General features: G+C 41.3%; 1 protein-coding gene across 1 annotated transcript; it reads right to left on the bottom strand.

The window, feature by feature from the left end:
- Window positions 1–8,571: 8,571 nt before the first annotated feature.
- Window positions 8,572–21,060, bottom strand: LOC118365051 (zinc finger protein OZF-like). Its single transcript, XM_035746959.2, has 2 exons — window positions 20,477–21,060; window positions 8,572–12,081 (listed from the first exon to the last, which is right to left on the bottom strand). The coding sequence occupies exons 1-2, from the start codon at window positions 20,808–20,810 to the stop codon at window positions 10,799–10,801; spliced, it is 1,617 nt and encodes a 538-aa protein (XP_035602852.1). The 5' UTR covers window positions 20,811–21,060; the 3' UTR covers window positions 8,572–10,798.
- Window positions 21,061–21,316: the final 256 nt, after the last annotated feature.

Genomic DNA, 21,316 nt, shown 5'->3' with positions numbered 1-21,316 from the left:
AATATAGAACATAATATATAACAGAATATATAATAGAGAATATATGATATAGAACATAATATATAATATAGAACAGTGTATATAACATAGAACATAATATATAATATAATATAGAATATAGAACATAATGTATAATATATAACAGAACATAGAATAGAATATATAATATAGAACATAATATGTAACATAATATATAATACAGAATATAATATATAATATAGAACATAATATGTAACATAATATAGAATATAGAATATAATATATAATATAGAATAGAATATGTAACATAGAACATAATATATAACAGAATATATAATATAGAATTACATTTACATTACATTTAAGTCATTTAGCAGACGCTCTTATCCATACGACTTACAAATTTGCATTCACCTTATGACATCCAGTGGAACAGCCACTTTACAATAGTGCATCTAAATTTAGGGGGGTAGAAGGATTACTTTATCCTATCCTAGGTATTCCTTAATAGGTGGGGTTTCAGGTTCTCCGGAAGGTGGTGATTGACTCAGCCCTTTAGTTCCACCATTGGGGAGCCAGACAGCGAACAGTTTTGACTGGGCTGAGCGGGAACTTACTTCCTCAGTGGTAGGGAGGCGAGCAGGCCAGATGTGGATTACGCAGTGCCCTTGTTTGGGTTAGGGCATGATCAGAGCCTGGAGGTACTGAGGTGCCGTTCCCCTCACAGCTCCGTAGGCAAGCACCATGGTCTAGCGGATGCGAGCTTACTGGAAGCCAGTGGAGAGAAAGCGGGGTGAGTGAGAACTTGGGAAGTTGAACAATACGGGCTGCGGCGTTCTGGATGAGTTTAGGGGTTTAATGGCACAGGCAGGGAGCCCAGCCAACAGCGAGTTGCAGTAATCCAGACGGGAGATGACAAGTGCCTGGATTAGGACCTGCGCCGCTTCCTGTGTGAGGCTTCACTGCGGATGTTAGAGCATGAACCTAAAGCCACCCCTTTGTTAGTTAAACGACAGGGTGTTTCCAGGATCACGCCAAGGTTAAAGCGCTCTGGGAGGAGGACACAATAGTTGTACCGTGATGGCGAGATCATGGAACGGGCAGTCCTTCCCGGGAGGAAGAGCCCTCTTGCCGAGGTTCACTATAGGTGGTGATCCGTCATCCACACTGATAGCCAGACATGCAGCTAATACCTGGTCATCAGAAGGGGAAAGGAGAAGATTAATTGTATAAAGCGTCTTTAGCAATGATAGGAGAGACCATGAGGTTATGACAGAGCCAAGTGACTTGGTTAGCGAGAATAGGAAGGGCCTAGAACAGAGCCCTGGGGACACCAGTGGTGAGCGCGTGGTGAGGGGAGACAGATTCTCGCCACGCCACCTGGTAAGCGACCTGTCAGGTAGGACGCAATCCAAGCGTACACTAGATGCCCAATCGGTAGGGTGGAAGGAGGATCTGATGGTTCACAGTATCGAAGGCAGCCTATAGGTCTAGAAGGATGAGAGCAGAGGAGAGAGAGTTAGCTTTAGCGGTACGGACGCCTATTGATATATAAAGAGCAGTCTCAGTTGAATGACTAGTCTTGAAACCTGACTGATTTGGATCAAGAAGGTAATTCTGAGAAGATATATAAAGCTGGCCTTTACTTCACGTTCAAGAGTTTTGGAGAGAAAAGAAAGAAGGGATACTGGTTTGTAGTTGTTGACATCGGAGGGATCAGTGTAGGTTTTAGAATAGAATATATAATATAGAACATAATATAGAATATATTTATTTTAAGTTTATTTGTTCTACCAGTTATCAACATATAGTTAAAATATATATATATATAAAGCTCAGTGGCTTTAGTAAATACACAATATTTATATATAAAGCCCTTTAGTTAACACACTATATTTATATATAAAGCCCTTTAGTTAACACACTATATTTATATATAAAGCACAGTGGCTTTAGTTAATACACTATATTTATGTATAAAGCCCTTTAGTTAATACACTATATTTATATATAAAGCCCTTTAGTTAATACACTATATTTATATATAAAGCCCTTTAGTTAACACACTATATTTATATATAAAGCACAGTGGCTTTAGTTAATACACTATATTTATATATAAAGCCCTTTAGCTAATACACTATAAGTATATATAAAGCCCTTTACTTCACTTTATTTATGTAAAAAGCCCTTTAGTTATTAATACACTATATTTATATATAAAGCCATTTAGTTAATACACTATATTTATATATAAAGCCCTTTAGCTAATACACTATATTTATATATAAAGCCCTTTAGTTATTAATACACTATATTTATATATAAAGCCCTTTAGTTAATACACTATATTTATATATAAAGCCCTTTAGTTAATACACTATATTTATATATAAATCCCAGTGGCTTTAGTTAATATATTTAATTAATGTCGACGTTGTCACGAATATCACCGAAGGTGGCTCCCCTTCCTGTTCGGGTGGCGCTCGTGGTCGCCGGTCTACTAGCTGCCACCGATCCCTTTTTGTTTGGTTTTGTCGAATGGTTTTCGCCTGTTCCTTGTTGGGGGTTTTGCGTTGGTATTATTTAAATTAGATTAGCCCGTGTGTGTTTGTGCGGGCTTGTTGCTATGTACGTAAGAAGTGTATTGTTTATTGTTGGTTTTCTTTGTCCGGGTTATTATTACCAGTGGTCCTTGGGTTGAGTTTGCGCCTGTGTTTTGGCTTCACCCATTTGTACGTGTTCCTGGTTTTTGGACATTAAAGCGTTTTCCCCTCGAATCTTCTGCTCTCTGCGCCTGACTCCACACCCATCACTCTTCAAGCGTTACAGACGTGGTATCATGTGTCATTTTGGTGTTGAGTATAATCTCGGAATTGAATGTTATGGTACTAAACCTGGCATCAGTATCGAAGTGAAATGTGGTATCGTGACAACACTAGTTTTATGAAAGTTTGCGGGGAGGTGAGAACATTCTTACGTTAACTTTTGTGTGAAAAATGACGCACGCATATTTTTGCGTACAGTGCATTCCGAAAGTATTCAGATCACTTGACTTTTCCACATTTTGTGACGTTACAGCCTTGTTCTAAAATTGATTAAATTGTTTTATTTCCTAATCAATCTACACACACTACCCCATGATAACAAATCAAAAACAGGTTTTTAGAAATGTTGGCAAATTTATACAAAATAAAAAACGTCAATATTACATGTACATAAGTATTCAGACCTACTTTGTTGAAGAACCTATGGCAGCAAGTACAGCCTCGAGTCTTCTTGGGTATGACGCTACAAGTTTGGCACACCTGTATTTGGGGAGTTTCTCCCATTCTTCTCTGCAGGTCCTCTCAAGCTTTGTCAGGTTGGATGGGGAGCTTCACTAAACAGCTATTTTCAGGTCTCTCCAGAGATGTTCCAATGGGTTCAAGTCCGGGCTCTGGCTGGGCCACTCAAGGACATTCAGAGACTTGTCCCGAAGCAACTCCTGGATGTTTTGGCTGCGTGCTTAGGGTCATTGTCCTGTTGCAAGGTGAGGTCTGAGCGTTCTGGAGCAGGTTTTCATCAAGGATATATCTGTACTTTGCTCCATCCATCTTTCCCTTGATCCTGACTAGTATCCTAGTCCCTGACACTGAAAAACATCCTCACAGCACGATGCTGCCACCACCATGCTTCACCGTAGGGAGGGTGCCAGGTTTACGCCAGGCATTCAAGCCAAAGAGTTTCATCAGACCAGAGAATCTTGTTTCTGATGGTCTGAGAGTCTTTAGGTGCCTTTTGGCAAACTCCAAAAGATTTGTGCCTCATCGCAATCCTGTCTCTTAAGGTCTACGGACAATTTCTTCGACCTCATTGCTTGATGTTTGCTCTGACGTGCATTGTCAACTGTGGGACCTTATTCTCAGTCAAAAATATAAGTAGGAATACAGCCTTTCTATTCTCTCATGTGATTTCAGGTTCTCTGACTGGGAAAATGTCCTTCGACACAGAGAGAGAGGTGGTAGGGCGTTTTTAGTGTGTGTCCTCTTATGTTCCTTTAGGCTCCTTAACCAGATAAAACCCTTTCCACACTGGGAAAATAGAAAATGCTTTCCCCTGTGTGTCCTCTCATGAGCTTTTAGGTGCCCTAACTGAGTAAAACTCTTTCCACACTTGGAACATTGGAAAGGCTTTTCTCCTGTGTGTATCCTCTCATGAGCTTGTAGGTCCCATAACTGAATAAAACTCATTTCTCAGTGGGAACAGTGATAAGGCTTTTCTCCTGTGTGTATTATCTCATGCCTTTTCAGGTTAGCTAACACGGCAAAACTCTTTCCACACTGGGAGTATTGGAAAGGCTTTTCTCCTGTGTGTGTCCTCTCATGCAGATTTAGGTTCCCTGACCAGCAAAAACTATTTTCACAGTGGGAGCAGTGGTGTTGTCTCGCTGGTTTGGGCGTCTCTGGGTCTGGTTCCCCTGAAGGACTCTTCCCGCTGTCAGAGTGAGAGTCTAGTTTCTCTCCTGTCAAAGACAAACAGTTTCTAGTTAAACAGAGACCTGAATGAAACCTCCACATGATAAAACTGTCTTCCTATGAGGTTTAACCTATCTAGCGCAGGGGTTCCGCTAGAACACCTCAACAACATTCCGCTGAAAAGGCAGCAGGCAAAATTATAAAACATTTTTTAGAAATATGTGACTTTCACCCCTTAACAAGTCCAATACAGCAAATGAAAGATACACATCTTGTTAATCTACCCATCATGTCCGATTAAAAAAATGCTTTACAGCTAAAGCACAACATATGATTATGTTAGATCACCGCCAAGTCGAAAAAACACAGCCATTTTTCCAGCCAAATATAGGATTCACAAAAAGCAGAAATATAGATAAAATTAATCATTAACCTTTGATGATCTTCAGATGATCTTCATCAGATGACATTCATAGGACACTGTGTTACACAATACATATATGTTTTGTTCGATAATGCGCATATTTATATTTGACTTGGAGTTACATAGTGTTTTTTAAGTGTTCCCTTTATTTTTTTGAGCAGTGTATTAGCATCTGGGACAGAGTAGGAGGCAGTTCACTCTGGGCACGCTATTCATCCAAAAGTGAAAATGCTGCCCCCTATCCCAAAAACTAGACTAGATCCCTCAATAAAAGAGCAGAACTGGTCGTTCCAGAGTAACTGAATGCAAAAACATTCAAGAGATATACAGTATCAGTCAACATTTTGGACACATCTAGTCATTGAAGGGTTTTTCTTTATTTTGACAATTTTCTACATTGTAGAATTATAGTGAAGACATCAAAACCTTGAAATAACACATATGGAATCATGTAGTAATGAAAAAAGTGTTAAACAATTAAAAATATATTTTAGATTTTTCAAAGTAGCCACCCTTTGCCTTGATGACAGCTTTGCACTCTTGGCATTCTCTCAACCAGTTTCACCTGGAATGCTTTTCCAACAGTCTTGAAGGAGTTCCCACATATGCTGAACAGTTGTTGGCTGCTTTTCCCTTCACTCTGTGGTCCAATTCATCCCTCTCAATTGGGTTGAGGCCAGGTCATCTGATGCAGCACTCAGAATTGACCATAGGACTCCAATCAAATTGTAGAAACATCTCAACGATGATGAATGGAAACAGTATGCACCTAAGCTCAATTTCAAGTCTCATAGAAAACTGAATACTTATGTAAATAAGCTATTTCTGTTTTTTAATTTTTCATAAATGTCAATTTTTTTCTCCAAACTTGTTTACTCTTTGTCATTATGGGGTATTCTGATGTCATTATGGGGTATTGTGTGTAGATTGATGAGGATTTGTATTTTTAAAAATCCATTGTAGAATAAGACTGTAACGTAACAAAATGTGGAAAGACTTTAGTGACATAAATAAGGGGTTAAAGACATGTATCTATCAGATTCAGACACTTCAGAACAAACTTCCTTTAGATCACATATGTCAGAGTCAAGGCCCGCGGGCCACATCCGGCCCGCGAGAAGGTTTTTTACGGCCCCTGGGATGATCTTGATTTATTATTAGAACCGGCCCGCAGCCGGCAGCCCGCAGATCTTTTACACGCACCAATACTACATTTCCCACAATGCAACGGTGACGCACCGAGCAGTAGGCTGCTTCATTTCAATATTTATTGGCACAGCAGTTGTCAGCATCACAGTAAAATTAACTTTCAGATACCCATCAAAAATGGCAAAACGGAAGGTGGACACTGAGAACCGGGGGTTTCAAACAAGGTGGGAGTCGGAGTATTTGTTCACGGAGGTAGCTGGAAAACCTGTGTGTCTTCTGTGTGGAGAAAGTGTGGCGGTACTGAAAGAGTATAATCTGAGACGACATTATGAAACGAAACACGCGGACAAAAACAAGAATATGGACATGGAACAAAGGCTACAAAGGCAGAGGAATTAAAACGAGGCCTCAAATCTCGACAGGCTCTGTTCAAAAAAGCCAAATCACAAGGCCAGGCTGCTGTCAAGGCCAGTTTTATTTTGGCAGAAGAGATCGCTAAATCAGCCCGGCCATTTACGGAGGGGATTTCATCAAAAACTGCATGATTAAAGTTTGTGACGAAGTTTGCCCAGAAAAAGGCAACTCTTTTTAAATGTGAGTCTGAGCAGAAACACCATTGCCGAGAGAGTAGACCAGTTGTCCATCAATCTAAAAGAGCAGCTTGTGAAAAAGGGAAAAGATTTCATTGCATATTCCTTGGCTGTGGATGAGAGCACCGACATTTCTGACATTGCCCAGTTGTCAATTTTCATCCGCGGAGTGGACTCCAGCCTAAGCGTGACAGAGGAGTTTTTGGCTTTACGTCCTATGCATGGCACAACTACGGGGCATGATTTGTATGAAGAGGTGTCAAGATGTGTAAATGAGATGGAGCTGCCTTAGGAAAAACTCGTGGGTTTGACAACCGACGGAGCACCTGCGATGTGTGGACACAGGAGCGGACTGGTGGCGAAGATACGGGAAAAGATGCAAGAGGAAAACGCGACAGGTGAGCTGACAGCTTATCATTGTATCATACACCAGGAAGCGTTGTGCGGTAAAGCCTTGAAAATGGAGCATGTAATGAGCATCATCACGCACAGTTAACTTTATCAGAGCCAAAGGTTTGAATCACCGCCAGTTCAAGGCATTTCTGACGGAGTTAGAAACGGAGCATGGTGATTTGCCTTATCACACAGAGGTGCGATGGCTAAGCCAGGGAAAGGTGCTTCAAAGATGTTTCGAGCTTCGTGAGGAGATTTGTCTGTTCTTGGACAGCAAAGGGAAAGACACAACACAACTCCGAGACGAAATGTTTCTGTGTGAAATGGCTTTTCTGTGTGACATTACGAGTCATCTGAATGCAATGAACTTGCAGCTGCAGGGTCGGGATCGTGTCATCTCTGATATGTACAGTACAGTGAAGGCATTTAAAACCAAACTGACTCTGTGGGAGACGCAGATGCGGAAAGAAAATTTGAGCCACTTTCCCAGCTGCCAGACCATGAAGAGAAGCTCTCTACCAGTGCGTTCCCGAGCGCACAGTTGGCTGATAAAATAGGTATGCTTGCCGCTGACTTTCGAACGCCGATTTGCTGACTTTGAAGCACAAAAAAGCAGGTTGGAACTGCTCGGTAACCCATTTGCTGTTGACGTGGAAAGCTCACCACCAAACCTCCAAATGGAGTTGATTGACCTCCAATGCAATGATGCACTGAGGGCAAAATATGCGGCAGTGGGTGCTGCGGAGTTCGCCCATTTCCTCCCCGACACAATGCCCCAGCTGCGCATCCAGGCTGCTCAAACGTTGTCTATGTTTGGCAGCACATACCTGTGTGAACAACTGTTTTCTTTGATGAACTTGAACAAAACATCACACAGAAGTCGACTTACTGCTGAACACCTCCACTCAATTCTGAGGATTTCCTCAGCTCAGAGCCTTACCCCGAACATTGATGAACTTGTGGAAAAGATGGGACACCACCAAGTATCACCCTCAACCTCAAACAAGTGAACATTACTGTGCAATCACATATTTAGAGTTTTTACTCAGTTCAAGTTTAAAAGTTAAAGTTTAATATTTGTTTTCACTGCATGTTACTTCTCCTTAAACAAAGTGTTGTTTTTGATTAATAGATTTTTGCACTTTATTTTATTGTATTTCAATCCAATTATATTTTAAAAATATTTCAGTTGAGTGGATGATAGAAAATTGCTATTATTGTTTTTTTCTTTGAAGTAAATTTAGCCCACTTTTGCTAAAATAGAAAATATAGGCTACTGATGGTGCCTTGAATACCGGTTTCTTTCATTTAATGTTCATGTTATGGGGATTTTTATATAAAGGAAATTTGTCTTTTGTGTCTGTTGAAAATTAAAGATTACTGACAGAGCCATAAGAAAATATTGCTTTATTTATCTGATCATATTGGAATATATTTGTTAGGTTTTCAGTAGGTTCAATTAGGTTCACTAGACTATATGCGTCATTTAAAAAATTTTCAATGAACATTCGAACAGTCCGGCCCTCGGCTTGTAGCTAAATTTTTTATTTGGCCCTCCGTCCATTTGACTTTGACACCCCTGCTTTAGATGTTCTGGGGGAAACAATGTTATTATGGTTACGGTTGTTCCATGTTGTGACTGTTATCCAATGTGTTACTATGGGTACTGTTGTTCCATGTTGTGAATGTTATCCAATGTGTTACTATGGTTATAACAGTATGGCCAATTTTTTTTTTACATAAAATAACTTTTTAATATTTTTTGTTGATACTTCCATGAGTCTTACAGTTCAAAATGATCCTTGGTATAACCTTCTTAAAAACAGCACTATACTGGGGAAGCCCTTCATGTTGTTTAAACCTTCTTAAAACAATTCCATATAGTTTAGAACAACCTCCCCCTCCGACAGGGCTTAGACTGTAAAACTATCATTTATATCTGATGATCGGTGGGACCAGGACATTCAAGCCGGCGAAACCCTCCCCTATCCTGGACGACGCTGGGCCAATTGTGTACCGCCTCATGGGTCTCCCGGTTGTGGCCGGCTGCGACACAGCCCGGGATCGAACCCGGATCTGTAGTGCGATGCAGTGCTGCGCCACTCGGGAGGCTGTTGATACCTAGCACTACCTATTATACTTGCTAGCACCACACGAGAGCGAAGCTAGCGTGGTTATCCACATGTTTTACCAATAGTATAAAACACCCTGTTACCTGCAAGCTCTTCCTCAAAAAAAAAATGCAGTATTCAATATCAAAAGTAAATAAATATTTAAAAAATGCAGGGACCCAAGACTAAAGATTCTATTTTAACAAACTAAACATAAATCCTATTAAACTCGCGTGGTGCAGTTGAGTTGTGGGTGTCAGAAATAATGTAGCTATTTTTACAGCAGGAATTCTGATAAATAAGTTGTAGCTGTGACGAGGGCTTAACCTCACTGGCCAATGAAAACATGTTCCCAACCTTTTCATGTGGTTCCACCAAGTTGTGTATTTACGGTGTTTGATGTTGTGTTGTTATAACCTCCGGGAGGAGAGCATGGATGTTTGTTCTGGGAGATTCCATGCCAGCGGAGCACGGAAATATTTGTCAGAACATTCCTAGATATCAAAAATATTTTCAGGCTAGGCTGCGGTGTGTGTGTGTGTGTGTGCGTAATGTGTGGATAGTCAAGTAGCTCCTGACGAACAGTTATTGTGCTGACGTTGCTTCCAGAGGCAGTTTGGAACTTGGTAGTAGTGAGTGTTTCAACCGAGGACAGACGATTTTTAAGTGCTACGTGCTTCAGCACTCAGCGGTCCCGTTCTGTGAGCTTGTATGGCCTAACACTTTTTGGCAGAGCCATTGTTGCTCCTAGATGTTTCCACTTCACAATAACAGCACTTACAGTTGACCAGGGCAGCTCAAGCATGGCAGAAATTTGACAAACTGACTTGTTGGAAAGGTGGCATCCTATGACGGTGCCATGTTGAAATTCAGTAAGGCCATTCTACTGCCAATGTTTGTCTATGGAGATTGCATTGCTGTGTGCTCGATTTTATACACCTGTCAGCAATGGGTGTGGCTGAATTAGCCGAATGTAAACTTAAGTTAACAAAAAATGTATTGGTTCTGCAATGTTGAAAATACTATAAGGTGTGGAGACCATCAATTTCAACTTATTTTAGAAGAAATAGGTCATTATTTAAGAAAAAGTACAATGGTGCTAATATGTTTATCTGCAACTGAATCCAATCAAATTAATTTAGCAATATCCAAATCATATAACAAATCCAATTCAAGAGGTTTCAAGGCTGTAATCTAGAAATGCAAAATTCCATTAATCTATATAACAACTTAATATTATGTCACATGCACCTTACAGTGAAATGCTTACTTACAAGCCCTAATCAACAATTCAGTTGGGGAAAAAAATGAATATGAATAAGAAATAAAAGTAACAAATAATTAAAGAGGAGCAGTAAAATATTAAGACAGCCATCTTGTCCAGGGGACGTACATCAAGCTGCCTCACTACAGAAACAGGTGATAGACTCCTGTTACTATACTGTGGTACTCTAGACTAGAGTCCTGTCCAGAAACAGGTGATATATTGTGATACAGGTGATATACAGGTGAAACAGGTGATATACTCCTATTACTATGAGATGTTCTGAAACCTGTACACTTGTATACAAAATATCAAAGTATCTCATTTTAGACATGAACCAAACTTTTTTTTTTAAGAAAACCTTTTTTGTTTAAGACTTCATATAAACAATATGATTTAATGCGGCATAAACAAAAACACAAATTCTCAAGTCAAAAACATAAGTCAGAACACAGCCTCTCTATTCTCTCATGTGATTTCAGGTCCTCTGACTGGGAAAATGTCTTTTCACATTGAGAGCAGTGGTATGTCTTCTCCTCCTGTGTATGTATTCTTTCATGCTTATTCAGATGCCTTAACCTGTTAAATGTCTTTCCGCACAGGGAGCAGTGGTACGTCTTATCCCCTCCTGTGTGTGTCCTCTCATGCCTTGTCAGACCCCCTAACTTGGTAAAACTCTTTCCACACAGGGAGCATTGGTAAGGCTTTTCTTGTGGGTGTGTCCTCTCATGCTGTTTCAGGTTCACTAAACCCCTAAAATTCTTTCCACACTGGGAACATTGATAAGGCTTCTCTCCTGTGTGTATTCTCTCGTGAGTTTTCATGTTTACTAACCAGGTAAAAGCCATTCCACAGTGGGAGCAGTGGTAAGGCTTCTCTCCTGTATGTATTCTCCCGTGTAATTTCATGGACTTTAACTGGGTAAATCTCTTTCCACACACGGTGCATTGGTACGGTTTTTCTCCGGTGTGTGTCCTCTCATGCATTTTCAAGGTCCCTAACCATCTAAAACTCTTTCCACACTGGGAACAGTGATACGGCTTCTCTCCTGTGTGTATTCTCTTATGCTGTTTCAGGCTCACTAAACCCCTAAAACTCTTTCCACACTGAGAGCATTGGTAAGGTTTCTCTCCTGTGTGTGTCCTCTTGTGCCGATTTAGGTTCCCTAACTGGGTAAAATTCTTTCCGCAGTGGGAACATTGGAAAGGATTTTCTCCAGTGTGTATTCTCTCGTGTGTTTTCAGGCTCCCTAACCAGGTAAAAGTCATTCCGCATTTGGAGCAGTGGTAAGGCTTCTCTCCAGAGTGTATTCTCTTGTGTATTAATAGGTACCCTAATTCGTTAAAACTCTTTCCACACTGGGAGCATTGGAAAGGTTTTTCCCCTGTGTGTGTCCTCTCATGCCTATTTAGGTGATATAACCAAAGAAAACCTTTTCCACACTGGGAACATTGGAAAGTCTTTTTTCCTGTGTGTGTCCTCTCATGTTTCTTCAGGCTCCCTAACTTGGTAAAACTCTTTCCACAGAGGGAGCAGTGATGTCCTCCTGTTGCTTTGGGCGTCTCTGGGTCTGATTCCCATGAAGGACTCTTCCCTGGGTCTGGTTCCCCTGAAGGACTCTTCCCTGGGTCTGGTTCCCCTGAAGGACCCTTCCCTGGGTCTGGTTCCCCTGAAGGACTCTTCCCGCTGTCAGAGGGAGAGTCTGGTCTCTCTCCTGTCAAAGACAAACAGAGTATCTAGTTACTTAGTTGTCTACTGTGCTGTACTGTGTGGCCAAACTTGTGAAACATATAAGTCTATGATTGGTTCAGATTTGGTCTTGTTTGGGGGAGTTCATTAAAATAATAGCCAGTGTGAAAAACAGTGGTCACCAAGGCATTCCTAGTCAATCATCGAACATTTCTGTAAAAACCCAATGTGTTTTCCGTTTGCTCCAGCAGTATTCTTAAAGTGTATGTGAATTTAGCAGTAAAAATATATTTTCAAATATTAGTTTGATGAGCCCGGCCTACAAGACCCAGTTTCATCACAGCCCTCTCCTCAGGCTGAAAGCCCAGACTAGCACTTTGCCTGGGTGTGCGGTTTTGTCTGGGGGCGCTAAAATTAACATTCGAGGCCATCAAGCTCGGAGATAGTTTTAATTTCAACTGAGGTAGACCCGAAAACAAGAGGTTTCTGATACTTTCAAAGAAGATTGAACTGATCTGTGAAACGAGACTGTGCCTGTTATTGCCTCACTCAAAACAACAGTTCCACACCATGATGATTGCAGCACATTACACCTGACGTGAATCGCTGAGGATCTGCTAAAGGTGCAGGAAAGCTGTGTGAGCTTAGAGGGATTCTCTCCATCTCAGCAATATCCTGAGACCGTTATTACATTTTTGGCCGATACCGATATCCAATATTTTGCCTTTTAAGTATTCTAGTACAGTTAAATAGTTAACACACACACGGATGCAGCGGTCTAAGCTAGAGGTTGACCGATTAATTAGGGCCGATTTCAAGTTTTCATAACCGGAAATCTGTATTTTTGGGCGCAAGTCAGTTAACCTGTTAAGTCTACCCCCTACTTTTTCAAACATTCTGTTAAAAATCGCGCAACATTTCAGCGCCCTGCTACTCAGGCCAGGAATATAGTATATGCATATGATTAGTATGTGTGGATAGAAAACACTCAGACGTTTATAAAAATGGTTAAATCACGGCTGTGCCAAAAGTTCCCGGATGTCGTACTAAATTCCCCAAATGTGACGTATAGACGTAGTACTTTTGGGCCCAAAAAGCATTTCTTTAGGGAAACACAAACCAAATTCACTCCACTACCCTGAATTTCAAACAAAAATGGTACTATTCAGATCCCTACACAGGTTCAGGAACCTGGGAGGTGAGGGGAACATCTTCATTCAGTTCTCCCTGTAACATTTGGTCTGTCCTGGAGATCCAGAAATCTATTTGCCGCCTTCACAATGTCGTCTAGCTTCTTAATGTTTTATTAGTTTATTATTAATGCAATTTATCACTGCGGCAGTGAGGGCAATGCAAACACAATTTTGTTGTAGAAACCCCTCCATGCTAATGTGGTAACTGCTAGTATTGGACGGAGGTTATTTATAATTTGTTAATGCAATTTATCACTTGCTCTATAAACACAACAAAGTCTACCTTGTTCACTATTTGTCTGTTGGGATCCTTCTCCTGCATGGCTTCACTGCAGACTGTGGGACATGAACTACCTTCTCCTCTCTACTCCTTCAGCTGTTTTCACTGCCTCCATATAGGACACCTGCTGGATGGGCCTGATCATCCTAGCTACTGTGACATCCTTTATCCGTACAGGGCACTCCGGGAACGTGATTCCCATTACAACATGCTTCATCTGACTACGACATATTTATTCCTTCGACAAACACTTGCCACATGTCCAAACTGTAGGGGCTTCTGTACATCTCACTTACCCAGGTTTTACATAAGATGGGAGAACCACTTCACCAAACCACAGTAAAACCTTCCCTCTATATCATTAATTTTAATCAACGTGCGTCTATCTGACATTTTTAACCTAAACCACACAAAGCTTTCTCCTTTGGCGCTGTTGACACGCAATCAGAATCATACCGCTCCTGGTCACTCCAACCGATTCCACTTCACCCAATTCATCCTTCACCATCTTTGAGACCGTTAGCAAGGATGTTTTTGTGGGTGACCTGTTGATGATTCCCACTCCGACCCTAAACTGCTGTTCATTACCAACTTTAGCCCTTTTCACTCCACTGTTCTTCACCATCGTCCACTCAGTCTCAACAACTGTATAGAGTCACTGTTCTTCACCATCGTCCACTCAGTCACCAACTGTACTCACGCCAAGATAATCCCTCAATGCTTCCTCCATTGCTCCTCCAGTCATCCCCGGACTCCCTCGCTCTATGCTGTGAAACTCTACTTTGAGAGTTTGTGTTCTCAAAGTAGCACCTATATTGTTTTCATTCCAGCACATCTGTTGCTTCACCAATTTTTCCTCCCTTTCGTCTGCACTACTTGCAGTCTTTTCCCTTCCTGATTTCCCTCTCTTGGATGTCTCCACCACACTCCTACTCTGTCAGTAATTCCTCCCTGGTTTATTAATTGGTAGTCATGTCAAACAACAATATATTCAAGGTGCTGCACATTCTATTCCACATCTGGAAATAGAATCGTCATTATGTTTCCATGATTTCAACAGTTCACCAGTTAACTAAGCCTATAATGTGGACACCAAGGAACTTGAAGCTCTCAACATGCTCCACTACAACCCCTTTGTTGAGAATGAGGGTTTGCTCAGAGTTTAGTCCCAGGTTTCTTAGCTTAGTGATGAGTTGAGGGCACTATGGTGTTGAACGCTGAGCTGTAGTCGATGAATAGCATTCTCACATGGGTGTTCCTTTTGTCCAGGTGGGAAAGGGCAGTGTGGAGTGCAATAGAGATTGCATCATCTGTTGGGGGGTATGCAAATTGGAGTGGGTCTAGGGTTTCTGGGAAAATAGTGTTGATGTGAGCCACGTCCAGCCTTTCAAAGCACTTCATGGCTACATATGCGAGTGCTACGGGTCGGTAGTCATTTAGGCAGGTTACCTTAGTGTTCTTGGGCACAGGGACTATGGTGGTCTGCTCAGACTCAGACAGGGGATGAAAATGTCAGTGAAGACCCTTGCCAGTTGGTCAGTGCATGCTTGGAGTACATGTCCTGGTAATCCGTCTGGCCCTGTGGCCTTGTGAATGTTAACCTGTTTAAAGGTCTTACTCACATCGGCTGCGGAGAGTGTGATCACAAAGTCATCTGGAACAGCTGATGGTCTCATGCATGTTTCAGTGTTACTTTCCTTGAAGCGAGCATAGAAGTTATTTAGCTCGTCTTGTAGGCTCGTGTCACTGGCCAGCTATCGGCTGTGCTTCCTTTGTAGTCTGATGTGGCAAGCTCTGCCACATCCGACGAGGGTCGGAGCCGGTGTTCCACGGTGTTCAATGGATATATCAATCTCCCCAGGGTAGCAGTAATACGTTGAGAGATTTGTCCACAAAGGGTTACCCCTCCCATAGTTGGCTCATTATTGGGATTCATTGCTGATTCCTACCTGTAGCTCACTATGAAGTGTCTAGTGAAACAGGTAAAGGGCCCTGTTGGAGATAGGTGGTTGGTAGTGGAGTCGAGGGAACAAGCAGGGTCGGACACGGCTATGTTATTATCCCACACAGTGTCTGTGGTTCATATGAACCCCGTTCCTGGGAATTAGATTTGATTACAAATCGTCACAGTCTGTTACCACAGAAGGGGTCCGTTTGTCCCATTTCCAGCTAGATTACGAGGCGCTTTGTGTAACGACCGTTCGTGGAAGAAGGTGAGGACCAAGATGCAGCGTGGTAAGTGTTCATTATTTTAATAAACTTAACACAAAATACAACAAGGAACAAAAGAAACAACCGAAACAGCTCCGTCAGGTGCAAAACACACTAAACGGAAAATAACTACCCACAAAACCCATGTGGGCAAGAGCTACCTAAGTATGGTTCTCAATCAGAGACAACGACAGACAGCTGTCCCTGATTGAGAACCATACCCGGCCAAAAACAAAGAAATACAAAAACATAGAAAAAATAACATAGAACGCCCACCCTAGTCACACCCTGGCCTAACCAAAATAGAGAATAAAAAGCCTCTATGGCCAGGGCGTGACACTTTGTCATTTCCACAGCCGGTTTATTTTGGTACTGTCCATATGAGGCTTGTTTTTGGTCACAGAATGGCTGAATAAGTGCAACATTTTACCTGGAGCTAACTATGTTCGGTCCGAAACTTGATATAAAATATTCTGGGCCCTCAACATTTCCCGCGCCAGTGAGTTAGGGACAGGCACAGCTGTAGGCTATTTGTGTAAGGGAAAGAAGTAATCAGGTATTTTGTGACATTTCCACTGGATCAGAGCATTACATTTTTCCCTTTCATGTTGAGTGGTTATCAACAGTGACAGCTGGAAATATTTTACAAATACTTTGAGGAACTATTGTCATTCGCCAATTAATTTTAGTAAGACTTTGTTTACTTGCTGTTTGAGGTGAAGAAAAAATTACTTTGAGAAGCTCCACAAATCATTAGTGGGGGTGAGTAAATACTATCCGACATCCCCAAATCGCTCTCTGCCCTCTGTTTGCTAAAATGCAATTTGGTTGCAGAAACACCTCCATGCTAATGTGGAAATCCCTAGTTATACCACTACCATAGACCTACTGTAGGACCCATAACTTCACCTAACAACAACATAGACCTTCAGAAAGGTGCCTATATTGGAGACCAAAAGTTGTCTGGCACACTGCTTAGGATTTCAACAACTTTAAAAATGTATTTCTAGCATACAATCGTCGATCTTACTACTAATGGGAAAACAAGACAAAATATGACTATTGTTATTCACTTGACTGTCTTAAGGCAAATGATTAACATTCATTACAAACATCATTGTTTGTACAACATCATGGCTACGCTGTTGGCATCACCTTTTTACAGTGTATTTTTGCTGTTGTGGGCCTTAAACCACCTGTCTGACTTTTTGTTCACACAGGAGAGAGACGTGACTATCGTGGATCCTCTGGGGGGCCTCAACAACCTCATGATGCTGATGAGGCAGAGAAGAGTCTCTCCACGTCAAAACACCTCAAGAAACACCAGCAGAGACTCACAGGGAAGAAATCTCATTGCTGCTCTGACTGTGGGAAAGGTTGCAAATCTTCATCAGAACTTAAAATACACCAGAGAACACAAACAATAGAGAAACCATACTGCTCCTCTGACTGCAGGAAGAGTTTCTTAAGATCAGATTCACTAAAAAGACACATGAGAGTTCACACTGGAGAGAAACCTTATAGCTGGAGGTGTTTCATGAAATAATGTCACAATGTAGAATGTTTTAACATTGTAGTAGGAGTATTTTAATGATGTTCTACCTTATCGTTTGCACTGTTCAATTGATTGCAGCATGATATGGATATTAGCCTCAGGGGAAAATCCAGGCTCTGAATTGAAAGGGTACTCTTGAACAATAAGTACCTAACAAAAAAAGGGCTGTGTTACACTTACTGCGTTGGTGACCCACTTGAATCAAAATGCAACACTTCAAAATGTAGCTAGCTGTTTTCTACAAGTTGAAAAAGCTGCTTGTTTAAAAAAAATACATGTCACGAGGAAGGTGAGGGATCAGCCCAGAACTACACGGCAGGACCTGGTCAATGACCTGAAGAGAGCTGGGACCACAGTCTCAAAGAAAACTATTAGTAACACACTACGATGTCATGGATTAAAATCCTGCAGCGCACGCAAGGTCCCCCTGCTCAAGCCAGCGCATGTCCAGGCCCGTCTGAAGTTTGCCAATGACCATCTGGATGATCCAGAGGCGGAATGGGAGAAGGTCATGTGGTCTGATGAGACAAAAATAGAGCTTTTTGGTCTAAACTCCACTCGCCGTGTTTGGAGGAAGAAGAAGGATGAGTACAACCCCAAGAACATCATCCCAACCGTGAAGCATGGAGGTGGAAACATCATTCTTTGGGGATGCTTTTCTGCAAAGGGGACAAGACGACTGCACCGTATTGAAGGGAGGATGGATGGGGCCATGTATCGCGACATCTTGGCCTACAACCTCCTTTACTCAGTAACAGCATTGAAGATGGGTCGTGGCTGGGTCTTCCAGCATTACAACGACCCGAAACACACAGCCAGGGCATCTAAGGAGTGGCTCCGTAAGAAGCATCTCAAGGTCCTGGAGTGGCCTAGCCAGTCTCCAGGCCTGAACCCAATAGAAAATCTTTGGAGGGAGCTGAAAGTCCGTATTGCCCAGCGACAGCCCCGAAACCTGAAGGATCTGGAGAAGGTCTGTAAGTGGGCCAAAATCCGTGCTGCAGTGTGTGCAAACCTGGTCAAGAACTACAGGAAATGTATGATCTCTGTAATTGCAAACAAGGTTTCCGTACCAAATATTAAGTTCTGCTTTTCTGATGTATCACATACTTATGTCATGCAATAAAATGATAATTAATTACTTAAAAATCATACAAAGGCATTTTCTGGATTTTTGTTTTAGATTCCGTCCCTCACAGTTGAAGTGTACCTATGATAAAAAAAATGACAGAACTCTACATGTTTGTAAGTAGGGAAACCTGCAATATCGGCAGTGTATCAAATACGTGTTCTCCCCACTGTATGTAAATAAGGTGTTTCTGTTTTTTATTTTTAATAAATGTGATATTTTTTCTCCAAACCTATTTTCTCTTTCTCATTACGGGATATTGCGTGTAGATCGATGATGATTTGTATGTATTTAATCCATTGTAGAATAAGGCTGTAAACGTAACAAAATGTGGAAAGACTTAAGTGACAAAAAAGGGGGTTAAAGACAGTAAAAAATATATAGATATCATTTTTTGATCTCTCTCTTAGATTCAGGACAGACACTTCAGAACAAACTCCCTTTAGATGTTTTGGGGGAAACAATGTTACTATGGTTACTGTTGTTCCATGTAGTGAATGTTATGCAATGCATTAGTATATGGGTTATAGCAGTATGGCCAAATATTTTTTGTTGATACGTCCACGGGTCTTACAGTTCAAAATCAAATAGCAAAATGGTCCTTGGTATAACCTTCTTAAATCAGTACAATACAGGGGAAGCCCTTCATGTTGTTTAAACCTTCTTAAAACAATTCCAAATAGCTTAGAAGAACCCCCCCCCCACCAGACAGGGCTTAGACTGTAATGGGTTAAAACTATCTGAGACTTACATTACTCTGAGACTAGTTATCCTGGGATCTTACATTACTCTGAGACTAGTTATCCTGGGGAATAGTTTCAATACATTTGCAAAAAATCTAAACCTGTTTTTGCTTTGGCGTCATGGGGCATTGTGATGTCATTATGGGGTATTGCGATACATTTTAGAATAAAGGGATGCACCGATATCACATTTTTGGCCAATACTGATATCCAATATTTTCCTTGCCCCCAAAAATGATACCGATATATAAAAATGTAGAGGACTTTTAAGCATTCTAGTACATCATTCCAATAGTTACAGTAGGTTGTAACTCTCTAGGTCACGGTTACAGTAGGTTGTATCTTTTTTCAAGCGGCTTCCTGCAAGACACTGCATCTCAGTAAAGTCCATGGAGAATAAGAACACCTCCTCCCAGCGCCCACTGCACACTGTCACAGTCCCATTTGGCATTTTTCGAATACAGGCTGTATCACTCCTATTTGGACTGACTCTCTTCTCTGTATACATCAATGGGATTGCTGGGAGTCCCACAGTAGCTGTCTGTTATTGGTGTAACAACCCTCCAGGACGCAACAAAGCATCCTTCACTCAGGAGTAAAACTGACCATCCTAACAATCCTCGGATCCACATGTGGATAGGAAGATACAAATTATCATTATTCATCTGACCCTGAAAATATTCATTTCACCATAAAATCCAGGAATCTTTTACAACTTTAGCTCTCTAGGTCATGACAGTAGGGCTACAGTAGGTTGTAACTCTTTCCCTAGGCTCCCCATTATTTTATTTCACTTTGCCAGTAGGCTATAGTAGGCCTTTTTTTGTACCTCCCCTTACTCACCTTATTTGCTCACATCCAAGGTCATGCCAGTAAGCTTACAGTAGGTTGTATCCAACTTGCCTACCTGGTTAAATAAAGGTGAAATTAAATAAATAACACCTCTCTAGGTCATGCCAGTAGGTTACAGTAGGTATTGTAACTCAATCTAGGTCATTTGCAACAAAATGAAGTAGGCTACAGTTTATTTGAGGCAGTGCCGTTGTTTGTGGACAACGTGACTCCCCTTGTTAGGAGTTGGCAGAGACACATCTTGTCAGTATATCCATAATCTTTGGTGTAGCCAACCCAACTCTCACATGGCACTATTGGGGGGCACGGTGTTAAGTAAATCATCACTACATGAAAATCACTACATGCCATGCCCCCCAGTCTGCGGTCAGCAGATAGACCATTCTCAAATATATATGTTAAGTCATTCTTTGGAAACGGAACGGAGAAAACAAGGGGTAGCAACAAATTGAATGCTTACTGGTGTTAATCAGATCTCCTATCTCCACCTCTTCGTCTTTCAATGTGACAGTAATCTCCCCTTCCTTCTTCACTCCAAAAACTGCATCCTCTTTCTCCTCTTCTTTTACTGTGACATCCTCTTCCTCTTTCACTCTGAACGAGTCTTCCTCTTCTTTCACTGAAACATCTTTCTCTTCTTTCACTGTAACAGCCTCAGCCTCGACTTCTTGTTTTACTGTGACATCCTCCTCTTCCTTCTCCTCTTTCACGACAATGTTCAGTCCCAGAGCATCTTTCTCAGTCCAGCGGACCCCCTCTTCTTTAACAGGAGGGGAGATGTTTAGGGAGCTCATGTTCGGGGATGGTAGCTAGCTAGCAGTAGCAACTAGGCTAGTGCTAACTTAACCAGCCAGCTACTATAGCTGACTAATACAAAATAATGTAATATTAAATTAAATAGGTTAACAAGTAGATACGACAGAAGTGTGTCTAAAACACAGTAGCTAATATACACCCAAAGCGTATAAATAGCTTGAATCTTTCGGCTATTTTGGCCAGCAAGCTACCGAGGTGGTTGACGAACCGTTTCTGAAGAACCGTCCACTAGATTATACGTCACGCCGGTAGCGCCGTCTGCTGACTGGAGGGGAAACGCAGTTGAGAGAAATATTTTATTTTCAGACAAAAAATTATTTTAAATGGTTTTAATTAACTTTTCTTTTTTTTACTTTAGTTTACAGCGCATTTGGAAAGTATTCAGACCCCTTGACTTTTTCCACATTTTGTTGGATTCATTACAGCCTTATTCTAAAATGGATTAAATAGAAAATGTTCCTTATCCATCTACACACAACATAAT

This window comes from Oncorhynchus keta, chromosome 32, assembly GCF_023373465.1.
Source record: "Oncorhynchus keta strain PuntledgeMale-10-30-2019 chromosome 32, Oket_V2, whole genome shotgun sequence".
Classification (NCBI taxonomy): domain Eukaryota; kingdom Metazoa; phylum Chordata; class Actinopteri; order Salmoniformes; family Salmonidae; genus Oncorhynchus; species Oncorhynchus keta.
This window is presented reverse-complemented; position numbering and strand designations above follow the sequence as displayed.

Bases quoted from the DNA above. Each gene is read 5' to 3' on its own strand.
- LOC118365051 (XM_035746959.2), bottom strand. From the start codon at position 20,810: ATGAGCTCCCTAAACATCTCCCCTCCTGTTAAAGAAGAGGGGGTCCGC. The intron at 12,082-20,476 runs GTAAGCATTCAA...TGTCTTTGACAG, and splicing joins AGGAGATCTGATTAACACCA to GAGAGAGACCAGACTCTCCC.